The sequence below is a fragment of the Pleurodeles waltl genome, chromosome 2_1 (assembly GCF_031143425.1).
Source record: "Pleurodeles waltl isolate 20211129_DDA chromosome 2_1, aPleWal1.hap1.20221129, whole genome shotgun sequence".
NCBI classification, from domain to species: Eukaryota; Metazoa; Chordata; class Amphibia; order Caudata; family Salamandridae; genus Pleurodeles; species Pleurodeles waltl.
This window is the reverse complement of record NC_090438.1, coordinates 588,230,416-588,255,716: the sequence shown is the minus strand read 5'-3', so window position 1 is coordinate 588,255,716 and position 25,301 is coordinate 588,230,416. Positions and strand designations below refer to the sequence as shown.

At 43.9% G+C, this 25,301-nt stretch overlaps 1 protein-coding gene across 1 annotated transcript in view; it reads left to right on the top strand.

The window, feature by feature from the left end:
- NPSR1 (neuropeptide S receptor 1) overlaps window positions 1–25,301 on the top strand; it is a 1,383,746-nt gene that overhangs the window by 1,258,892 nt on the left and 99,553 nt on the right. Inside the window, exons 7-8 of the mRNA XM_069208133.1 lie at window positions 19,325–19,414; window positions 22,646–22,826. Coding sequence (XP_069064234.1) covers window positions 19,325–19,414; window positions 22,646–22,826 — 271 coding nt within the window. The remainder of the gene's footprint in view (window positions 1–19,324; window positions 19,415–22,645; window positions 22,827–25,301) is intronic.

Here is a 25,301-nt window from a genome sequence, read left to right as displayed (position 1 = left end):
TGAATGCCCTCCAGGTATGGATTTGTTTGTTGCAAATGCCTCTTGACACCCTGGATGGCAATCAGAATGGTTGACTTCCCAACAGAGAGGGATCTCAGGAGGTCAATAGCCTTCTCACTGAGGGCAGCAGGGCTGACGGGGCCAGGGTCTGAGTGCCTGGGGTGGAGATGCCCACCCTCCTGGGTGAGCGGGCTCGGGAAACACGTTGAGGGGCTGCTGGGATGGTGGTGCTCGTAGGGGGGGTGGCGGCTGTACCTGTTGTTGGTGTGGGCACAGAGGTGTCCGCCACCGCCAGGGAGCTTCCATCAGAGGAGGAATCGATGTCACTGGTCTCCCCTCCTGTCGCCATCGTGGAGCTCCCCTCACCCTCAGTCCCACTGGTGCCTTCACCCTCAGTGGCTTCGGCCTCCAGGCCCATATGGGATGCAGCTCCCTCTGTCGCCGGTGCCTCTGCTCCTCCGCCAGATGATGCTAATGCATACAAGGACAGGGTGACAAAACAAAAAGGGCGGGAGAGACAGAGGATACACTTGGTCAATGCCAGCAACACCACTACCGTTGGCAGACACAACACATAGGGAGCCGCCCTATGCACTAGGCCACTAAGGGAGTCAACAGCTCATGGGGTACAATGCCTAACTCCAGCATCTGCACACCTTACACCCACAGGACCCTGCCGAGTAGTAGTTGGCCACTTGTACCATTGGGGTAGGAGTGCATCAGAGCCTGTACACAAGGGACCTATCCTGCCATGATCACCCTGGCCTAGGGGGACCCACCGCCCCCATCCCCCACCCTGCTAGCTCCTAATGCGCACCAAGTCAGCTTTCTGAATCTGTACTGACCCCCTTGTGGCTGCTGTAATGCTCTCAAGCACCCATCCAACTCCGGATAGGCCACTGCCAGGATGTGGAACATCAGGGGGGTCATGGTGCGACGGGCACCCCTTCCATGTTGGGAGGCCAGCCACAGCTAGGCCTCCATCGCTTTCTTCGTCCAGCGGCCCTGGTCCTCCCATCTCTTGCGGCAGTGGGTGCTCCACCTGTTATAGACCCCCAGGGTCCACAGCTCCTTGGCGATGGCACGACAAATACCCTTTTTCTGGTGGGCACTGACCTAGAGGGAAAAGACAGTGGAAACTGTAATTACTCACCAGTCCGGACAATCATACTCATTGGACACCAGTTTCCACCCATGCCCTGACGCACATACACTGACCCCTCTCATGCAGACTCAGGTCACAGCAGCACTTCCCGTGTAGGTCCTCTCCTGTTTATGGTCAGTTAGCAAGTGAGTGAATAGCTAGAAAATGGCGGTGACATCCACAGCGTTGCGTACCGTCACCGCCAGCGTACATCGCCATTGGCTCCTGGGACCCACAGGGCCCAATGATAACGAATGCGGAGTTGCGCAGCAGTCATCGACCGCCTACCGCAACGCAGCACAACGCCAGCACAGTTACCTCATTTACCCGTGTCCCTCCTCACAGATGAGGCAGCTTCCATTTCAGGGGGTACATGACATGGCACCTAGCTGCGTCACAGCACATATTGGCACATCTACTGACTCTCGAATTCACACACTGCTTCTGTGACATTAATTCAAAAACAGTTGTGCCATCTATGTGGAAAATGACCTTCTGCTCACCGTTCTCCTCCATAGGCTACAACCGCTGAGGCAGATGATGAGATTGCGGCATCCTCCGGGATACAGACCCCTGGTGGACCTGTTGACAATTGAGGACAGACACATTATCATCACATACAGACTTGATCGTGTCACATCCAAGAACTGTGTGCACAATTGGAGCCAGACCTGATGTCAGCTATCCGTTAGCCCACAGGACTACCCCCTCTAGTGCAGGTTCTGTCAGTGCTCCATTTTCTGGCAAGTGGTTCCTTTCAAACTACAGTGGCTATGGCATCAGGGATGTCTCAGCCAATGTTCTCCAACGTGTTGACCAGAGTGTTGTCTGCCCTACTGAAACACATGCACAGCTACATCGTTTTCCCCCAGGTGGGTGATTTGGCCACAGTGAAAGCTGACTTCTATGCCCTGGGACATATCCCCAACATCATAGGTGCCATTGATGGTCCCCCCTCAGAAATGAACAGGTCTACAGGAATAGAAAAAGCTACCACTCGATGAATGTTCAAATGGTGTGTTTGGCGGACCAGTACATCTCCTATGTGAATGCCAAATATCTTGGCTGAGTGCATGACACCTATATCTTGAGGAATAGCAGCATCCCTTATGTGATGGGCCAACTCCAGAGGCACCGGGTGTGGCTAACAGGTGAGCCAAAAGTCCCCACACAGTATACGTTGGGGTCTGAGTATGGGGTTGTCCCTAAGGGTTAGTGTGTGTAACAGTTGTCCCTCGATATTTGCAGGTGACTCTGGTTACCTCAACCTCTCATGGCTACTGTCCCCTGTGAGGAATCCCAGGACAAAGGCAGAGGAATGGTACAATGAGGCACATGGGCGTACGAGGAGGATAATTGAGAGAACCTTTGGCCTCCTGAAGGCCAGGTTCCGTTGCCTCCATCTGACTGGTGGATCCCTGTACTACTCACCCAAGAAGGTGTGCCAGATCATCGTGGCATGCTGTATGTTGCACAACCTGGTCTTGAGATGTCAGGTGCCTTTTCTGCAGGAGGATGAGCCTGGAGATGGTCTTGTGGCAGCGGTAGAGCCTGTGGACAGTGAGGAAGAGGAGGCAGATGAAGAAGATGTGGACAACAGAACAAACTTTATACAGCAGTACTTCCAGTGACACACAGGTATGAGACTGTAACTCTAATTTACATTACAGTAAACTTTTGGACATTGTACATGGCAGCCTCTTACCCTCCTTCTATGGACACTGACTGTTCCCTTTGGATTCAATATTTTTAGATCTGTGTACCCCATTCTGGCTACTGCTATATGTACTGCGGTCCACCAATGGTAATCCTGTGGTATATTTCACTGAACATAGATGTTGCACTGATTGTATAATGTAATAATACATCTTTCTAATCATTACACTGACTCTAGTATGGTTTCTGTTTCAAGGGTGTTTATTTTTTGTGCAAATTAGTATGGGGGTAAGTGCAAGGGGCTGGGGTGATGGAGGAGGAAAGTCCAGGGTAGAGTCCAGTCTATTGGTATCACAGGTGCATTGTCCAATGGGGCATTGGAAGGGGAGCAATGGCAGTTCAAGGTGGACAGTGTGACATAGTGGGACACAAGGGTGACAATCAGGAGAGTCTTATTTCCTGGTGGGGTTCTTGGCAATGTTCTCTGTCTTCTGCCTTGATTGCAGGGACCGTTTGCGGGGTGGTTCTCCTTCTGCAGGGGTTGGGGTGCTGATGGCCTGTTGGTCCTGTGGTGGTGCCTCCTGTCCACAAGCGCCTGCGGGGGTGGAAGGCTGTTCCTCGGTTTGGCTAGTGTCAGGGGCCCTTTGTTGTGCCACTGTTTGTTGTGCCACTGCCCCCCTCATTGTCTTGCCAATGTCAGCCAGCACCCCTGCAATGGTGACCAGGATGGTGTATATTTTAGTTAGGTCCTACCTGATCCCCAGGTACTGTCCCTCCTGAAGCCACTGGGTTTCCTGTAACTTGCCTAGTACCTGGCCCATGGTCTCCTGGGAATGGTGGTATGCTCCCATGATGTTTGAGAGTGCCTCGTGGAGGGTCAGTTCCCTGGGCCTGTCCTCCCCTGTCACACAACAGTGCTCCCAGCTTCCCTGTTGTACTGTGCCTCTGTCCCCAGAACTGTGTGCCCACTACCACTGACCCTAGGTCCCTGATCATGCTGTGTTTGTGGGGTTGCCTGTGGTCCCTGTAGTGGTGGACACACTGCTGATTGATGTGTCCTGGGAACAGAAATATGGGCCTGCTGGGTGGGTGCAGTGCTGATGTTTCCTGAGGGGGGAGGCTCTGTGGTTGTCTGGGACTGTGGCAGGGGAACCGACTGTCCAGAGGTCTCTGATGGGCCAGGATGTTCATCCAGATCCAGGCGTGCAGAGCTGCTGTCATCACTGTGGGCCTCTTCTGGGGGGGGGCTGGCTATAGCTGGCACCTCCTCTCTGCTGACGTTGGGTAGGGGTCCTGTTGGGATGCAAATGAATTGTTAATGTATCTGTGTGTGCCATCTTGTGCAGTGGGTTTGTTTCCCTGTATGATTGTGCTTTCCCTGTCGGCTTGGCCTTGTGTGAGTGGTGATTTTGTGGGCTGGGTGAGTCTCTCTGCTGAGCTTGCTGGGGTGATGGGTGTCCATGGAGGTCTGTGATGGGGGTCCATGGATTGGTGTGGCATGCAGGGCTTGGTATTGGGATGGGTTGTGATAGTGGGGTATATTTGAGGTAATGGAATGATGGGGTGAGGGTAGGGGTAGGAGTTTGTGATAGCATGCAGGTAGGGTGGGGGATATGATAGTATAGATTGGACTTACCAGAGTCCAATCCTACTGCTACTCCTGCTAGGCCCTCGGGATGCATTATTGCCAAGACTTGCTCCTCCCATGTTGTTAGTTGTGGGAGAGGAGGTGGGGGTCCACCACCAGTCCTCTGTACAGCAATCTGGTGTCCTGAAACCACGGAACGAACCTTCCCCCGTAGGTCGTTCCACCTCTTCCTGACGTCATCCCTTGTTCTGGGGTGCTGTCCCACTGCATTGACCCTGTCCACGATTCTCCGCCATCGCTCCATCTTCCTTGTAATGGACGTCTGCTGCACTTGTGATTCGAATAGCTGTGGCTCTACCCAGATGATTTCCTCCACCATGACCCTTATCTCCTCCTCTGAAAACCTGGGGTGTCTTTGGGGTGCCATGGATGTGGTGTGAGTGATACGTGTGAGGATGTGTGAGGTGATGTGTGGGGTGATGTGTTGGGGTGTATACTGTGATGTGCGTGGATGGTGTATGGCTGATGGTGTTCTGTGCCTCTGATTGAGTGGGTGCTCTCTGCTTGTCTCTCTGTGCTTGATCTCTTTTTTTTAATTGTAAGGGGTTGTGGGTAATGTGAGTGTGTGTTTTATAGTGGTATGAGTGTGAGGGTGTGGTGTGTGTATGTGTGTCAGATGTGTGTATTTTGAATTGTCCAATGTGGTGTGGTTTTGTAAGTGTGTGTGTATTTTGAGCGCGGCGGTGTGTAACGCCAAATGGATTACCGCGGTTGAATGATCGCTACGTTGATTCGTGGGTCATGATACTGTAGGTGTATTCTTCTTGGCGTAACGGTGTGGGTTTTGCTATCACCAGGTTATCACTGACCTTTGGGCTGGTGGACTTGTGTGGGTGTCTGTATTGTGGGGGGATTCTCTGTGTGGGTCATAATACCCGTGGCAGATTACCGCCGCGGTCACGGTATGTTGGCGCCGTCGGCACGGCAGTAGGCGGCATTTACCTCCAGGGTTGTAATGAGGGCCTTAATGGCCTTAGCGCCATATTTATCCGCCCGTGCTAAAATCATGCACTGGAAGGAGGAGGGGTCAAAAAATGACCCAAAGCTTCCTTTGCACCTTTTTTTAACGCCTCGTCAGGGCAGGCGTTAGGGAATCTGTGGGCCTATTTCCATGGTGGAACACCATGGATTAAGCCCACAGGTGCCCTCCGCAGGCCCCAGGGACACCCCCACCCACACCAAAGGGACAGCAGAGGATGGGGGACCCCATCTCAGGTAAGTATAGGTAAGTACAGGTAAGTACTTTATTTGTTTTTTTTAAAGTGCCATTGGGGGCCCTGAAATGGGCCCCCCTAAATGGTACTGGGTGCAATGGCCATGCCCAGGGGACCCTGGTCCCCTGTGCTGGTCATTGGGGTGGTGGGCATGACTCCTGTCTTTTTTAAGACAGGAGTCATGTGGTATGAATGGTTTTGCATCAGAAAATGACTCTAGGCAGGTTAGAGTCTTATTTTTATTTTTATTACTCTAACCTGCCAAACGTCATTTTTTGGTGCAAAACACCCTTCTTCCATATCGCCATACCGACCCGACTAACTTCATATTTTTTTACGCTAGCCTACCCTTTGCACCAGCCTGCACCATTCCATAAATATGGTGCATGGCTGGTGCACAGAAATGGTGCAAGCTGGTGCTAAACTTTTTGGTGCAAAACTGCGTTAGTGCAGTTTTGCACCAAAAAGTCTAAATCAGGGCTTTAGTCCTTTTTTTCAAGATGAAAATCCTTTGACTGGGGCAAACCTGAATCTTGATCCAACATCCTTGGAGTCCTCTTCCGATACACTGCTTGGGAGGTCCTGGTCAACTTTCTACGTTTGGACTTAGTCACTTTTTCAGAGATTGTGTTCACCAAGACTAACCTGTAAGTCAGACCGGTTTGAGGTTGAGGCAAGCCGGCTACAGTTGCTGAGGTAGGTCAGTCCTTTATGTAGCTTTTTTCAAAAAGTTCTCCAAACTTCTCCAAACTTTTGGATCTTCTTCCAGATGTTCATTTAAGGTTCTTTTGAGGTCAACAGCACACCCCAAGGTTCCAGAAGCTCGGAGATGCTCCTTGAGGCTGTGGAATACAACTCTCAGAATGCACCTGGTGCAAACTCCAAATTGGCCACTGAACAGTGGTCAGCTGGTCAGTTTCTTCAGGAGTTGGTACACGGGAGTCTGGTTAGCAATTTTCCACCTGTAGCAAACAGAGAGTCCCTCCTTGAACCAGTTGAAGCCAGGCAAAGTCCTTCTTGTGCTGAAGCCCAAGTGTGCAGCTGGTGCAGTCCTCCAGATTGCAGTGTCCAGGTGCAGGTCAGGGGTCCAGCAGAGCAGTCCTTCTTCTCCTGTAGTTCTTCCTTGTACGTATCTGAGGTGTGGGTGCAGGTCTGCCAGTTTTATCCTTGCTCCTGGGTGAAAAACAGGGGGCCCTGGTTCTCCAATCAGGTGCAGGGTCCTTCTCCCTGTGATGACCACTTCCTGGGAAGTGTAGCAAAAATCAATCCCTGGTAGCAACATTCTTCAAAAATCCATCATGGCTGAGAATGATTTTTGGAGGTTACATCTGGCTGAGCCCACCCACTAATGTGGCCTAACACAGCCCTCTCCTACCCTCTCCTAATCTAATCAAGGGGGCACCTAATTGTCTGGGTTTGCAGGATGCAAGGGAGGTGCTGGGTTTCTCCAAATGTCTTTACCTGCCTTTGAAAATCAGCTTGGCAGCCCTTCTCCCTTCCTGCTTCTCCATCTGCTGAGGGAAGTTCTCCTCCCCCAGGTATATCTCTTTGTGTTCAGCCCAGGCTACTTCACACCTCAGCAAGAGCAGAGCACTACAGGGCTAAAGGTGACAACCTTTTAGGTAGAGTTTAAAACTCTTTACCTGACCAAGTTATATTAAATCCAACAATTGTAATTTGTGGGATTTATTATAACAATTAATTTGATGCCAAAATTGAGGTATCTGACACTTAGGGGGACTTTCTAGATGAAAATAAAGCCTCCCCATTCTAGTCCATGGAGGCCATTCACTACAATGAGGAAAAACCAAATCTGGCTGTTTTAGCTCAACAGGGCTTATAAAATTATGTTTATAAGGTCCCTGCTTATAGTTACCCCACCCAACCCTAGGGGCACATAGGGGTGACTTATATGTAAAGATAAGGTAGTTTAAGACTTTGGAAGTACTTTAAATTCCAAAGTCGAATTTGCATGTAACTTTAGTTTAAAAGCAGCCATCAAGGCAAGCCTGCCTTTAAAATGACACTAGGCACCTCCGCAGTGGGTGCACTACCTACGTTGTGGTACCTAAACCTACATGCCTTCCATATACTAGGGACTTATAGGTAGGTTAATACTGCCAATTATAATTAACCTAATTTGCATATCCACCTTACACAGACCACTGGCCCTGGGACTGGTAAACAGTACCCAGGGCACAGCCTAGAGTCAGTAACCACCAGTATCTGTCCAAAACGTTTGTGGGTGACCAGGGCAAAAAGGAGGACTTTCCTACACCACACTCATCCTTACACACATAGCGGCCCTGTCATAGTGTTCCTAGTCAAAGTATGTTGTACAAACCACAGTATCGAGCTCAACGGATTAAGCTCAAGGTCAATGAAGCTGGGAATGATGGTGTCTAGTAACAATTCACAGGTTGCTTAGGTTTCAGTAGTACACAATATATTTCAGTGATCAGAAGTAAATCTCACTACAGAAAAGATTGGAGACCTCCAATCAAGAATGTTGGCTATAGACTGACTGTAGTCACTCATGAGCAAATTTAACTGAAACTTAATTAAAATGGCCTGAAGATTTAAAAAGTTATGTTTCACCAAAGTGGGCATTTTGTTTTCAAAATGTTTGAAACCGTTTTTATTGGTTGACTGGGGATCTCTATTGAGGGAGAAAGGGTTTGATGAAATTCCTTGACAAATCCATTGTGATCTGTGACTTTATTTAAAATTCCCTTCCGTAGCTGTTAAAAGATGAATTGTAAGTGTTCTCACATGCCTGGGAAGGGAGAGTTGTAGGAGGTCATTAGTTAAAAGAAAGAGTCATAGGTGGAAATGGCCAAATGATTAGGACCTGCCCAGTAGAGTATAAAGTTCCCTCAAAAATTGGAAAGAGTCTCTAATTATCAATAATGAGTTCTACCAATTATTAAATAACATGGTCATTATTACATGGTTGAGTTAAGTGATGTACAATTTGTTTTTTTAATCAGCACCTTTTATTTGAATTGATATATGTTCAATGGTTGAGAATTGTTCACACTTCAAACTCTTCCACTGAATCAAATGTCTGTGTCAGAACGTTTTACCGCCTTACTATTTTACATTCACTAACCTGGGGTAGTAGAGATAAAAACAGAGGTCATGAAGAGATCCATTACAGGCTCAGAGAAGTCCTTAAGATGGTGTTCGGAACTTCTTAGTCAGGTTTAGGTTAGCAATTTCTGGAGATCTTTTTTCTAAAAAGCAGATAATGAGACCAACATGGTGTCACAAATGATGTCATTTGAGATGTCATCAATGATGTCATATAACATGTCATAAGTGATGTAATATGTGGGATCATAAGTAGTGCATGGAGGTGGCGCTAGTAATGGCTAGCTTTGCTAACTATAACTGGTGAATTTCTGTGTTTTTTTACTTCAAAAAGTTAATGTTGTCACTGACATATTCACCCAACCATAAAGTTAGTGTATATATATATATATATATATATAGATATATCTCAAAACAACGATGCTCCCACAGGAGGGTGATTATGTCAGTGACAACATTAACTTTCTGTAGTAAAAAAACACAGAAAATCACCAATTATAGTTAACAGAACTAGCCATTACTTCACATCTCCAATAGATATTACCCCAACGGCCATACAAGCCTCACGGTGCATATTATTTCAAAGATACAGCTGATGGTTAAAATATTATACTGTCACTGAGCAGTTCCATTTTGTTAAAACATTTAAACATCACAGAGCAGTTTCATTATTGAATGAGGAGGAACAGTCAGTTTTACTGATAGTGATCTGTGCACCAATGGGAGCGATGGAAAGACTTTTTAAAGTGAAAGTCTGAGAGAAGACTTTCTCATGTGAAAACCAGCATTGAGAAAGGCAGTTTTTTGCCAAAACACATCTGCCATTTTTTGAATAAATTGAAGTTTTAAACCCCATGAGTGGCAATTGAAGTTTCTGTGGGAGCATTGTTGTTTTGATTTATTCATGAAAGCCACTTTTCACGCTTGGCAACCCGTTCAGCAAGAGTTCAGCAGCCTTGGAGGTGGCAATTGTGATGGAATATATATATATATATTTTTTTTTTAACAAGAAAGTTCACTGCACTCCATGATGTCCCAAATAACATGCATTTATTTTAGTTTAGACAGCTGTTCTAAACTAAAATAAATGCATGTTATTTGGAGTGCAGTGAACTTTCTTGTTAAATTATAGTTACAAGAGTGGTCTCCTCTGTGAACCGGCAGTGGAGTGCGCTGCCCTAAGATTATAACCGACCACGTTGTTTTTAAATATATATATATATATATATATATATATATATATATATATATATATATACATAGATATACATCACCTACTGGCAGTTGCTAGTAGGTAGTTATAGTTAGGACCTAGCTTCTATAGAAAAAGCGTTTTTTTGAGTTGCCTATATCTTTGACACCATTTGACAAATCTTCATGAAATTTTCCCAAAAAAGTGTTAAGTTGGGCTTGTTATGCATGGAAAGTTTTGGGAAAGGAGGGGTCATAAATGTATTTTTACCATTGTAATTCCCATAGGGATTTCAGACACAACTGCAGCCCAAACCACTGGATGGAATTACACCAAATTTGGCAGAAAAAAAGCTCCTGGTCCAACAAGTGCCCCTTTTCTATTTGGTGTAAATCCGTTCAGTAGTTTTGGAGATATTAAAGGAAAAACAAAATTGTACATCTAGAGGCGCAAACACTTCACAAAACCTTCCAGTCTCATGCATAGATCTGATTGTCTGTCAACCCTTCAGCCAGGAAGTGTTGGCAGCCATTTTGATACTCAGCTTCAGCTGATTCTCAAAAACAAATGTAAAAAAAAAGTAAATGGGGGCAGGGTACATTTACCCTTACACCCTAGTCTTGGTTCAGGCTCCCCCTCGGAACCCACCAGGGCAAAAAAACACTTTTTTAAACAAATTCAAGGCAAATTTTGTGAATATTCACAAATTGTGCCATGAAAAAAGGCAAGTGCAGGCACTTGCTTTTACTGTTGACCCGGCTGGGCCAGGTCCCAGGGGCATTGTTGGTTTTATAATGAAGGAGTTGGCGCATGCTCCCCCCAGGGCTTATAATAGCCCCAAGAACCACCACCTCCTTGGGGCTCAACATCATGAACATCAAAGTATGGTAGGGCTGCATGGACCCCCCGGGCAGCAAGGACCACCACCTCCTTGTGGCAAGAACAAAAAAGTGAACAGGGGACCCTACAGACATCCCATAACCCATGGACCTTCACCTCCCCAAGGCTACATTACTGAAGTATGCAGGGAGCCACATGGACCCCCTGGCCCCCCAGGGACCACCATCTCCTCAGAGCCACATGGCAAAAAAAATGTGTAGACTCCCTGAGCCCCAGTAACCGCCACCTCTTCAGGGCAACAATAGGAATTAATGAGGAGTCCACACTGCCCCCCCCAGGGACCGCCACTTCCCCAGGGCCAAAAAGAAATTAAGAAAAAAGAGGGGTCTGCACACCCCTCCTCCTGAGTTGATCATGGCCGTGGGAACTGCCATGTCCCAAGGCTGGCTCCTGCTACCTCACGAGGTGCCCACCCTCGTGAGGTAACTGTTTGCTTTTGATTGGTGGGACCTGACAGCTCCTAAAAGCAAACATAACTCTGCTCCCTGCAAGCAGGAGTGTTAGTTTTAATCTCTTTCCCTCTCCAATGTCATGCAGGAAGGAAAAGAGATGAAAAAGGTGATACTGCACACAGGGAACTGCATTTTTAGCAGCATGCTGGAGCAATGCCAGCTCCCACAGGAGGCAGGGAGCCGGCTGGGACCGTAGGGGTCTTGAGACTCCCTCTGCAGTTCCCTAACCATCAAAAGTTTGTGGGCATGCCCAAGGCAAAGCACTTTTTCTCTGATGGAGGTGTTGTTTGCATCCTTGCTTTTTTCGAGCACAATATCTGATATAGGCGGTCATTCTGACCCTGGCGGTGCTTCATGGGCAATTCTGACCTCGGCGGTAAAGCCGCGGTCAGAAAAGGGCAACCGGCAGTTTCCCGCCGGTTTACCCCTGCCCCAAAGAATCCTCCATGGCGGCGCTGCTCGCAGCACCGCCATGGGGATTCCGACCCCCTTCCCGCCATCCTGGTCCTGGCGGTAAAAACCGCCAGGAACAGGATGGCGGGAACGGGTGTCGTGGGGCCCCCTAACAGGGCCCCATAATGATTTTCAGTGTCTGCCTAGCAGACACTGAAAATCGCGACGGGTGCCACTGCACCCGTCGCACCCCTTCAACTCCGCCGGCTCCATTCGGAGCCGGCTTCATTGTTGAAGGGGCTTTCCCGCTGGGCCGGCGGGCGGCCTTCTGCCGGTCGCCCGCCGGCCCAGCGGGAAAGTCAGAATGACCGCTGCGGTCATTTGACCGCGCTATGGTCTTTTGGCGGCTTCCGCCGCCCGCCGGGGTCGGAATAACCCCCATAGTGTCTGTGAAGAGTGGGTTATTTCTTGTCATCTGCTGGTGAGACCACAGATTGTGTTATAAACTTTTAAAAAGAAAAGTATGTAAACCTGCATAGATAATCTGCCTGTCTGACGCTGCTCAAAATCACCAAAAGTTAGTACACATAGCCAAGTCAAAGCAAGTGTGTTTTCTCTGCATTTCTACAGTGAATAGTTGGCTGTGATCCTTGATGGAGGTGTTTGCATGCTTCCTGCTTTTCTAGCCCAATACCTCATGTAGTGTCTGTGACAAGTGGAATCTTTCTTGTCATTTGCTGCTTAGACCAGAGATTGTGTTCTAAACTTTTATACACTTCATGTATGTAAACTTGCCTAGAAGACCCACCTGATTGACCTCACACCATATATATTAGTGACAAATGAAATGTCTTCCCTCTATTTTCCCTGGAAGATGGGTTGCTTACTTAAGGAACCCCTCCCCCAAAGTGCAATTCCTGCCAATTTTGGCGGCACATTTTTGATGCATAGGAATATGATCACATCTCCAACAAACAAAGAAGGACTTCATTAATGCTGCAGGGTAGGCCAGGCCCTGCAGTCAAACCCTGCCATGCACAGCTGAAGGTGCAGCGTTGGGTGTATTATAGGGGGTTGGCTGCAGGGCCTAGCTGGAGGCCAAACCCTGCAGCCTACCCCTGCCTCATACAGTTGAAGGCCATGCATGGCACGGGGTATCAGTGGTCATAGGTGGTTGGCTGCTGGGCCTAGCCACAGGCCAAGCCTTGCGACCAACCACTGCGTGCCACACACGGCCGAAGGTGGTTGGATCAATGTAAAGTAATTACAATTACTTTTAGTTAAAAAAAGCATAGATATTCACTGAAAAAAACTAAGGTAACAGGGACAATATAGTCAGGAAATGGAATTCAAAAAATAGACGTTCTCTTGAAAAACCAAAGGCTACAGGGATTTTATAGTTAAGCTCACATTTTAAATGTAGAAAACCATAGAAATTCAGCTGCTATAGTTAGAGTTATTTCAAGTAACTATAAATCAAGCCCTGAGGGAAACTTCAACTCGCACCCTTGCCATGCACTGCTAATTACCCCAGATATTACTGCACTTGTGACATCTATGATATAATTGATAATATCACTGTAACATTTGCAGTAAAATTATTGATGAGAAAACTGTGCATGCTGGGGGGTGAGTTATAGTTGCCTTACGGCACAAGTTATAGTTACTTGAAATAACTCTGACTATAACAGCTGAATTTCTATGGTTATGTATGTTTAAAATGTTAGCCTAACCATAACTTCCCTTTGGTGTTTTAAGTGAATTTCTCTGTTTTTTTAAATTCTATTTCCTAACTATAACATCCCTGTAATCTTTTTTTCTAGTGACTATATCTATAGCTATCGCTCTATCCATCCCTCTCTCTTGCTCTCTCTCTAAAATGTTACATTTTAAAATCTAAAAAACACTGAAATTCACTAGTCATAGTTAGCTCAAGGAACTATAACTCACTCTCCAACCATGTACAGTATTGTCAAAAACAATGTCATTTCAGTTGTCATCAGTGCTGTTATCCATGATGGGATAGGCTATGTCTTGAGTGAAATAAATATGTGAGGTCACAAGAGTTACAGGTCCTTAAGTTATCTATAACTTGTGACTTGCAGTGTTTTTTAATGTTTAAAATGTAATGTTTTAACTGATATTTTCACATAACTATAATGTCACATTAACTTTTGTTTCAGTGAATTTAAGAATTGTTTTAAATGTAAAGTAGGATATTATTATCATACCTAACAATAAGGTCACTTTGATCTTTGTTTTTTTTAATGAATTTCTGAGGGTTTTATTTATTAACATAAACTAACACCATAGAGGGGTGTAATTTTCCTTCAAAAACCTTCAAAAAAAGTTTCATCCACCTCAGCTCCTTCATGGAAAGTTTTGGAGTGATCTGTAAAATGTTGGCAAAGAAAAAGGGGGGGTCCTAAAATGCATGCTTCTCATAAATGTTTTCATCAGGCAATTGAACAGCGATACTGGAAAAAACAAAATTATACAAAATTTGGCAGACAGCAAGAACTTGGTCCAAAATGCACGCTTTTTTGTAATTTGGCACAAATCCATTCAGTAGTTTGGGGGAAATTATGCCTCAAAAACCAAGTATATTTAACTCTGTTGAGGATCCGCAGAGCCTACAGTTCTCAAGGTGAGATCTGATTAGCTGCCTCCACATCAAGAAAGATGTGGCTGCAGCCATCTTAGGACTCAGTCTCCTGTCCTAGGTTAAATTAAAAAAAAACAAGATAAATGAGGCAGGGTAGAGAACCCAACCCCCGTAGGCCTGGTGGGGGTTCCCACACACGTACCCAAAAATTTGCAAGTTTTTTTTATTGATGCCACAGATCCCACACAACCCAGGGTGGGCATTGGCTTGAAGGGATGGCAGATGTTTGGGAGAGGGGGTATGTGGCTCACTGTTCCCAAGCATTGGAGATTCCCCAGGGATACCATGGGGAGTGGAGAACACACCACCCCCTCCTCAAGCTTCTAAAGAAGCCCGAGGGACATCCACGCTGGGAATACATTTATTTATGTTGGGCAGGTGAGTGTGCACGGGCTCTCCCATCCTCAAAGATTGACTTTAGGACCCCATCCTTCAGAGCATGATTGCAGTGCCCTGGAGACCACATCCATCATGACACAGTGGTTCCCTTACCAGGTGAGTGTGGGAATTCCCTGCTCACACTCTCCCAGGTAGGAATTAGAACTTTGTTCTGCGCCCGGTTAGGAACAGTGAAAAATGCTGCTCCCCTCCTGGAGGGAGCAAGGAAATGGTGCCAGCTTCTGCCACCAACCAGTACGGTGATGGTTGGGAAGCCAGCTGGGCTGTGGTGGCCTTGGGGGCCCCCTTGCAGCCCCTAATGTGTAGTAGATATAGATTCACCTGGTGGGCCCCAGTGCACTCACTGGAAAGTTAAACAGTGTTCAGTTCCTGCGAGGGTAATCAGCAGAGGCCACTGGGGCCCTGGAACTCCCCCTTAAGCTTGCAAAAAGAGAAATGCTGAAGGGTGCCTAAGATGGGTACTGAGATATCCCTGATTTAAAAAAAAGGAAAATAATATTCCCGCTCCTGGGCAGACCATGGGGCTGCATGTGGAGAGCCAGCGGGGCTGTGAGGACCATGGGGGTCCCCCCACAGAGCCAAACAAAAATTGAATATGTGGGTGTACCTGGTGGGAACCGGGACACCCAAAAAGTAACTAAAACAACAATAAATAAATAACAAATGGGCAGCAGTAGCTGCTCATTTAGCAATCACTTGTCCGGTATAGAGCACCCCATAGTGCCATTCGAGGGCTTTTTATTTACATTTTTTTTTAAATATTGGTGGTGCAACTAGAAGGGGCAAGGGCACCACCAAGTATTTTATGTAATGTTGTGGGGGATTGCAGGAAGAGCTTTGTATTTACATCTTTTAAAATCTTGGTGGTCCAACTAGAAGGGGCAAGGGCACCACCAAGCATTTTATGTAATGTTGTGGGGGGTTGCAGGAAGAGCAGCAGTCCCCAACAACTTTTAAAAAAAAGTCAGTCTCCTAGGTCAGTAAACCCATGACTCCAGAAGAGATTATCATATATTTTTTAAACCACTCTTAGTTGGAGCTCTATGCATTTCAGCTTGAGGGCAGTGCCCTCTTGTGGTTGTTTTTATAATCGCATTTGTCAGGGTGATAATTTTTTTTTGAACGAAAGATACATGTTGATTTTTGTAAAAAAAATATATTAAGCATCTTTTAAATCAATTACTTTTATTTAACATTGCATTGTGTGAATTAATGAAATGCTAATTTGATTATAGTTATTCATGAATTTTTGGTAAGGATGATAGATGTGCTTTATACAAGTCGCTATGCTGAACCTTTGATAAAGCTGATAGGCCCACATTTTACATTTGGCTGTTGTGAATTTTTGACAAGCTCAGTAAGCCTTTACTTAAAAGAAAAGCCTTTTTTGTTGTAACATCACACAGACAGCCTGCAGTGGTTGGGCACAGGGCCTGGCTGCAGACCAGGCAGTGCAGCCAACTTCATGTGGTGAACAGCTGATGGCCATGCACTGTGGGTGGTAGCGCAGGGGGTTAGTCGTGGGGCTTGGCCACAAGCCAGGCCCTAAACCAAAACCCATGCAGTTCATAGAGATTGGCATACTTTTTACAATAAAAAACAGAAATTCACTGAAAAAAATGTTTTTATATTAAACAGTACATATAAATTCACTGAAGAAGCCAGAGGCCGTGCACAGTGGGCATAAGTTTTGGTTAATTTAGGTCACAAATCATAGTTGCTTGAGATAACTGATGAATTTCAGTATTTTGTTAATTTAAAATGGTAAGTTTTAACTGACATTTTCCCCTACTGTATTGTCGTTTTAACCTATATGTTTTTTCAGTGAACTTATGTGTGCACGTGTTTCGACTACAAGATCATTGGTTCTATATGGGTATTTTGCTTATGAATGATGCACAATATCGTGGTTCTGACAGTACTAAAATCCATCTGCAATTAGAGTTCGATTGCAGCTTCACCAGTCAATAGATGAAGAAATATGTTAGTTACAACTTCATTTTGTCCCAGGCCACAAAATAATTATGGATAATTACAGATAAATTTAGGAGGAAATATATATGAAGAGGTGCCGATGTGAATGTCTATACAACAAATGTCATAAAACTGGAGGCTCTAAAAATAACACAAGACTGGTGATGCCAAAATCATACAATACTTCATGATTTTCACATCATTGTTTCAAACGTGTCAAAGTTAGCATCAGCTGTGCTTCCTTGACCTATGAAATGTGAAGAATCATGCCATTGCGGCCCGTCAGCCATCAACAATGCAATGCTTTATGTTTACTTCTGGTGCACAAAGTACCATCTGTGGGCCCAGCTGACATTTTCAGATACCCAGAATCAGAAACTGTACATCTTTAAGGACACTAATGGCACTTATAACGGCTGACGTTGCCTAGATGGTCTGTAGTGGTATGTTTAGGAAAAGGGAGCAAAACAAAGTACAACTTTCAGGTATTTTCAAGAATTATCAATGGCTATTTCTCCTTTAAGAGCACACTGAGGCCCATATTTATACTTTTTTAGCACCACATTTGTGCCACTTTTTGACGTAAAAGCATTGCAAACTTACAAAATACAATTGTATTTTGCAAGTTTGCGCCACTTTTGCGTCATAAAATTACGCAAATGTGGTGCTAAAAAAGTATAAATATGGGCCTGAATGTCAGTTGTTACTCCACAGATAGTTACATCAGGAGTGCGTTTACACTGCATGACTTTACAACTAAAATGTTTTTATTTCGCAGAAAGGTAAGTACTGTTTTTATCATTTTATAATGTTTTTATATATTTCACATAAATATAAATCCATATATTTATTGATATAAATGTAAATCAATATAGCTATATACATATAATTATACATATGTAAACAATTCTACATTAACTTACGTTGTAATGTTAAAATTCTTTTTTTAATGTTTCTTTTAATTAAAAAAACTCAAAATATTTAATTTAATTACATTCATGTAATTAAGTTGATTTTGCTCATTTAAATATTATAAATTACTATTATATCAATCATCTGAGCCCGTTGAACCCTAAAACTGCTTGCTACTGCTATACACTACTCATCCCTAAACCCTAAAACTATTTTCCAGTCCTATACACTACCCATCCCTGAACCCCCAAAAAACCCTCACTGACCCTCTATACTAATCATCTCTGAACCCTAAAAACCACTGCTACCCCTGCATACTAACTATTCCTCAACCCTAAAAAATCCATACTACACCTATAAACTATTAATGCCTAAACCGTTTAAACTCCTTGCTACTCCTTGCACTACCCATCCTTGAACCTAAAGAAGCCCTTTCTACCCATTTACACTGCCCATTCTTAAGCCCTAAAACTCCCTTTCTACATGTGTACACTACCCATCCCTGAGCCATAAAAATCATACTACCCTCATATGCCTCCAAGTAATGAACCCTAAAAACCCCTTACTACCCCATAGATTACCCATCCCTCAACCGTAACAACTTCTTACCACTGCTAAAGAGTATCCATCCCTAATCTTATTAAACACAATACCCTTAAAACAACATTTCGAAAAAATACATATTTATAAACCATATACCTATATAGTAAATTAAATGTACTTAAATAATATTAACTCGCTTTTAATGATATTTAGATTTTGACTTTTTACTTATACATTACTATTTATTAAGTGAAGTAAATACATTCAATTAAATTGTTTTACACTTACAAACCTGTATGAAATACTATTCATGACATTACTTCACTTAGGTTTAATTAATATAATATTCAAAATGTTAAAGCATCCATTACATTCGTGTTCTTAATTTAATATTTGGAAATAAATTCATTCGAAGGTATATACGTGTTTATGATTTTGAATGTTTATGTAAGCAAACTGTAATGTAATTTCCTTCCCAACTTACTTACCTGCGAGGTAAACGTACTATATTGGCACGCCTGACTTTATCTGTGTCCCGGAACACTCCTATCTTCTTAATTGCAAGATAAAGTTTTTCTACAAATGGATAATGTTTTGCGTGTGGTTTTGAAATATTAGGAAGAATTTGAAAATGTCTTTTTCCCCTAATCTTGAATCAAAAAATTGACTGCCTGTGCGCAATCTTTTGGAGTCTGGCTAGGAGATATAGGCATAAGACTATAACTATTATATAACTAACTTACAACTATTATAGGCATAAGACTATAACTATTATATAACTAACATATAACTATTATTTATAATTTGGAACAAGGTGAACTTCCAGCTGCAGCACAACAAGGTGGCATGAGATGGTGTGTTTATTTGAATAGCGTCACCCAGTATGCCGGAGAAAGATCACATCTTATGAAATATAGAGACATAAATTGAGGTGCATTCATTAAAGAAAATTACTGATAAATGCTGCAGGCAATTGCATTCGTGTTTTCCATTTATGGTTGAGGCAATCGAAGCCACGAGTTGAGCATTACCAGAAAATAACAAGAGGACTAAGCAAACTGCGTTCAATGTCTGACGTTAATGACCTTCACATAATTGCTACTGCAAGCACTACCTGACATTGCACTTATTTTCCACAGACAGCAATTTTTCTGCAAGTTACAGTCATCGAGGGCTCATATCAAAGGCCAAGGTGAAAGCCATCAAGTACAGCATTGTGGTTATACTTGGTAAGAATATCGTCTTCTTGAAACTTTCCTGTTTAGATTGCATCGCCCCAACCAATTGAACTTAACGAGAAGCAACGAATAGGGTAAACTGTTTATTTTAGAAAATTAAATTGGATACTTGAGCTGTAGTTCTTCTCTCTCTCCCTCTCGCGCCGCCCCCTCCTCAGTGTCTCTCTGTTCGTGGAGTGGAGTGCAGACAAAGGGACTAATTCAATTTAAGATTTTTAGTCCATGGTCTTCCACAATGTGACATTTACAATGCACCTGGCTTCATGCTGTGAAATAAAAAGCACAGGGGGTGCTGTAAAAAAGCCTTACAAAGTCACTGGCATATAGTATATGTCACTCCTAGCATGAGTTATAAAAAAACAGACAATATTTTAAGCTTTGAAATGCCCATCTACCATCTTTGGACTGTGTTTGTGTTAGCATAATAGTGTCTTATTTACTTATGTTTTGTCCCACCATTCACCTTATCTTACTTATATATATCAAATTATGTTTGTCTCTGTTTCCGGTCTAGGTGTGTTGTGTGCTGGATAAAAACATATAAACAAAATAGTAAAATAAAATATATATGAATGTGAATTTGAAGTCTGATTTAGAGAAGGGCGTAACGTATGATCTTTTGGAAGTCAGTGGCAATGTCATTTCACCAAAGGTGCTGTTTCTTTCCATTGCAGTGTCTTTTGATGGGGGAATTGGCAGCGCATGCTCACGGCATGTAGGACTGTGCACGCGTTTCAATAATGCCTGCTTTGTCGGCCGAATTCATGGAACTTCTTGCTTCATAAAGCAGTTCGAAGTTTCCTGAATATGCCCATGGTGATATAGTTCAAATATTCCCAATTCGTTTACCTGCATTTCTCACCTGAATGGGACATCGGGTTTTAGCAATGGCGTAACACAAAAAGGCGCCCTTCTCCTTCCAGAATGTAGTGAAAGGCCTCTGAGGCTCCCACATTTAATAAATATGTATAGGCCTAGAGGCTCAATGGGTGACCTCCAAAACAGGGTCGTGCTGGCCTACAGGGCTATCTGACAGTACAAGAAAGGCTGGTCTGGTAGATGAGTTTGTGGGATTTCTTTCCCTGTTTGTGTGCCTGTTTTATGTGCTAGTGGGCTGGTTTTACTGCTGATTTCCCTGATATGACCACATACATGGCCTGCAGCAAACACAAATGCATGCAGTATCCCATACCTTGCAAATTATCTGTACAGCTTGTCTTAACAAGTTCAAAACAGCTATGATTTGCAAATGTCAGACACCTTTTTAGTTATCTGAGCTAATGGGGGGCTGCCCCTGCCCCAGAATTATACTGGTCCCCTAGCACTGGGGCTGTGCTTTGTCCGTGAATTTCAGGGGGTTGTTTTCTTGCCTGTGCTGAATATGTGCCAATGGTTGCAGGTGGGGCACACCAGCACCAGTTTCAGGTGATCACGACTTATTTTTAATCATCAGACTTTGACCCAGAACAAGAAAGGAATAAAACAGCAAAGGGGGAAACACTGAGGAAGAGAAAGATGGAACAACAGTTGAAAAGGGAGAAAGCAGGGATTAAGGGCAACCTACAATAATGTGATAGAGGGGAAGGGATAGTATACTGATGGGTAAAAGAAGCATGCGGTGAACTAAAGACTAGCCAACCTTGGTATTTGACAACCACAACATTCAGCAGTAGCACCAGTGGGCATCTTAGTACGTTTGGGCCCTGGCTCCTATTCTTTTACAAATTAAGCACTGCTGTCAGTCAAGTGGGAATGGTGAAATACAGTGAGAACTTATCAGATCAAGGTCTATAGAAGAAGAGTGGTGCCACCAAACAAAAGTACGGTTTTAAAAAACTGCACAGACTTGTGAGATGTCAGGTGTAGCAAATTTGCACACGCCTAGTTGCATGGAAATGGTCATTTCTCTAGTCGAGACTCTTGCAGTGCAATATAACACTAATGAAAGAAAAGTTATCATCAATGTTATTCTTATTTACAATAGCTCTGCAACACAGGTCTTTACATTCAGTTATTGAGACGCATGCTTGGTCTGGAGTCCTGGCGCACCTTAGGATGCAGGGAAAATCAACATCTGTTTCTACCGCTGATACTTTTATTGTAAAGAAAAAAAATAGAGCATGGTTTATAGCTGAATGGTAACAGAAAATACTCTGCCTGAAAGATTTTGGTGAATAGATTGCAGTTTGAGTCTACCTTCAAGGTGAGTGGGAATGGTATAGGACTTTCAGCTTAGCTTCTGAAAAGTACCACCTACACATTGCTCCTTTCTAGATTGCGTACCTGCGTTTAAATGACGAAGTACATTGCTCCATTTTGTATTCTCTTGAAGATTTTTAACTAGTAATGTCAATGGCAGAAGTGACAAAAAGTGAATCAGTGAACACATTTTGGTTTGTCTTTTAGGCCCTAACATCTGTGTTTATCTAAAGCATGTGTGTGCACACCATCACTTTATACAATTGTGGTCTCAGAGCGAATTTATCCCTAAAAAGGAATACTGAACATTTTATGTATTTTATAAAAACTACAGTCTTTGCCTTTGCCCATAAATCCTGTAACAATGTTCTGCGTAAAACTAAAACCTAAAAGGTGTTCTCCATTACAACAGGATTTTTTAGAGTTGAGGCTTAAATAGGCTTCTTTCTTTCCTTTTGGGATAACGTCTTCTTGACACAATAGAGGAAATCCGGATGCCTTTTTTGAGGGATAACTCTTTGAAGTACCATCCCAGCTATTTTCTTCTAACACGTTTCCCGTGAAAATGATTTATTGTACATAGTCAATGTGTCCTTCACAGACAGTAATATTGTCGTCTGCTTTTCCATTTCTCCACACAGAATAACACTGGCTAAACATTCCTTTTGTTAATGTGTGGTTCCTATTATATTAGCGCTGACATCATCAAGTAAACAGCATTCCCCAAAAAGGCCAATACCTGTTAGCAGAAGGAGCTCTAGAGACATGAGGGAGGTATTTTGTTAAAATACATCTTAAAATCCTGGAGAACAGATGTCTGATTTTTCTAATTCAGGCTATTCTACTCCTAGATCTAACGTTAGTCGTACAAGTGAGTCAGAGAGAGCCGGTAAGTAGAACATGACAATACACTGTTGTGCCACTATGTTCCCAAAGGTGACATTGTGACCTTAAATGCTATTTCTTGATGAATTTGTGTTTAAACTGGTTTGTGCCTTATCTTTCGTTATGCTTCCTTTTCAGCATTTGTACTTTGCTGGAGTCCTTATTTTCTATTTGATATACTGGACAACTTTGACATGCTGCCACTGACCAAAGAGCGTTTCTATGCATCAGTCATTATTCAAAATTTACCAGCCCTTAATAGCGCCATCAATCCAATTATATATTGCCTCTTCAGCAACAGACACTGCCGCATATTCAGGTATTGTTTTTAGTATGTGCGTTGGAGATATTTAATTGTGTATGTATGGGGTTGTAAACGTGTGACATTATTTGCAAAATTCGTACATAAGTGTTTTTCTTCTTTGCCAAATCTGCCAAATGTATGATGTACACTATCTTCGTTAAATTTTGATTCATGAGATAAGAAGTGGTACATAAGATGGCAAAATAGACAGTTTAAATGAGTCTCTAAAGCAGTATCATACAATTAAATGCTCACTTTCACCAGGACATAAGCTCTCCCAATAAACTATTAAAAAAACAATAAATACATTTATATAGATGTTTCTCAGATGTTGTAGCCCTTAGTAGGATCGGAAAATGGTCATTGTTATTTCTTGTTTTTATTATTTGGGATATATTAATTTTGGCCTTTGATGAAATATGAAATACTGAAGCTTGCCTTTTACAACTGCTTTTCGAGTGCACTAGTCACGTGACTTTCACACCCAAGTGAGTCACATTTCATGTTCCAAACATATTGGCTTCCAGACTTCCAACACCACACACATTTGACAGTAGATGGAGCAAAATGGATGAAGTAATAGGTGAGGTAACTTATTGGAAATCTTAGGCCCATATTTATACTTTTTTTAGCGCCGCATTTGCGACGCTTTTTGACGCAAAAACGGCACAAACCCACAAAATACTATTGTATTTTGCAAGTTTGTGCCGCTTTTGCATAAAAAAATGACGCAAATGCGGTGAAAAAAAAGTATAAATACGGGCCACAATTGTATTTTGAAAGTTTGCGCAGTTTTTTGTGTAAAAAAGCGGCGCAAATGCGGCGCTAAAAAAGTATAAATATGGGCCTAAGATTTCCAAGAAGTTTTTTCACACATTTCACACAAATACCAAGGAAACCTCTCCAGTGGTTCATTTTCAAATCAGTTCAAACAAGACATCTTCGGTTCTCCACACCATCCCTGGTGTCTAGTGGTTTCTGCCCCCCCAGAGGCAGGGGGGCAGAAATGGTCTTTAACAAATTTCCCCTTGAGGGGAGCAACCCTTGCCTAAGGGGTCGCTCCCCTCGCATGAAATTGACCTTTAAAAAAAAAAATCCCTGGTGTCTAGTTGGCCTAATAAAAATAGGCCCATCTGCCCCCAAGGCGGACAGAAATGGCCTAAATATAATTCACCCCCCAGGGGAGCGACTCTTGCCTAAGGGGTTGTTTTCCTCGTATGAAAAAAAAAAAAAGATCCCTGGCGCCTAGAGGTTTCTACCCCCCCTGAGGGCAGATCGGCATAATAACAATAGGCCGATCTGCCCCCGGGGGGGCAAAAAAGGCCTTGAAAATAATTGCCCCCCTGGGGAGTGTCCCTTGCCCAAGGGGTCAATCCCCTCATGCCACTTTTACAAAGAAAAATGATCCCTGGTGTCTAGTGGGCATTTCAGCAGCCAGATTACTTCACCATCCGGCTCCTGAAATGCTCTGAGAGACTTCAAAGGGAAGGAAATTCCTTTCCTTCCTTTTGAAGCCTCTGAGGCCTCATCACATGAATGGAAGAGAAATGCAAATGCATTCCAGAGCAATGGGAGGTGGCCTCTGATGAGGTCAGCGCACGTTTGCAGGCTGACATCATCAGACGTCACTGGGGGGGGGTCAGGTGGGGTCGGGGTGGAAGGGGAAGCAATTCTCCTTCCATCCCTGCCATGAGGGGTTGGGGTGGAAGCCCACTGAGGGAGCGCTAGCACTGCCTCGGAGCTCCGGGACATAATGGTTATGTCCTTGGCACAGGAGCACTGTGCCGCGGGACGTAACCATTACGTCCGCAGCACCGAACCAGTTAACACCAGCACTGATCAGTAAACAATAAATCAATGGAAGGAATACTTGAACTCAAATATTGGCAATCTCTTGGGCTGTCTATATTGTCCAGAATGGCACTCTAGAGAGAGACTAGCCACATACAAACAAATCTTGGTTCTGCGCCAATAAGAGCAGTGTGGCACAAGCTACCAAGTTATTTTGTGGTAGTTCATTGTGCAATAGGAATCAAACAATACATTCCTGATGAAGACTAAATTGAGCGAAATCAGTCTGTTTTGCTTGTATTCCGATTTGGAGGGTACCTGGACTTGCAGTTAAGGCTGTCCTCTTCCAATTGGAGCAGGATGAAAGCTGATTTGCATGTGGCTGCTCTTTGTCTAGAGGTGCATAGCGCATAAAGGGGCATATCTTATACTCTATTTGTGCTGAATTAGTGGAAGTGCCAACAACAAATACCACCCCAGGGGTGCAGTATGCCGGTTGCAAATAGGAAGTAGATTATGCTATGAACTCATATGAATGTGACACAAATGCATGCTGCACATGGCTGCACACACAGAAAGAGCCAATTGGCCATCAAAAAAGTATATGTCCAGGACGGTGTACCATCCAGCACGGATACATCCACCTCTACATGGCAGATAGCCAAGTACCCTAGTGTGGGGTAGGTAGCATTGGTGCAC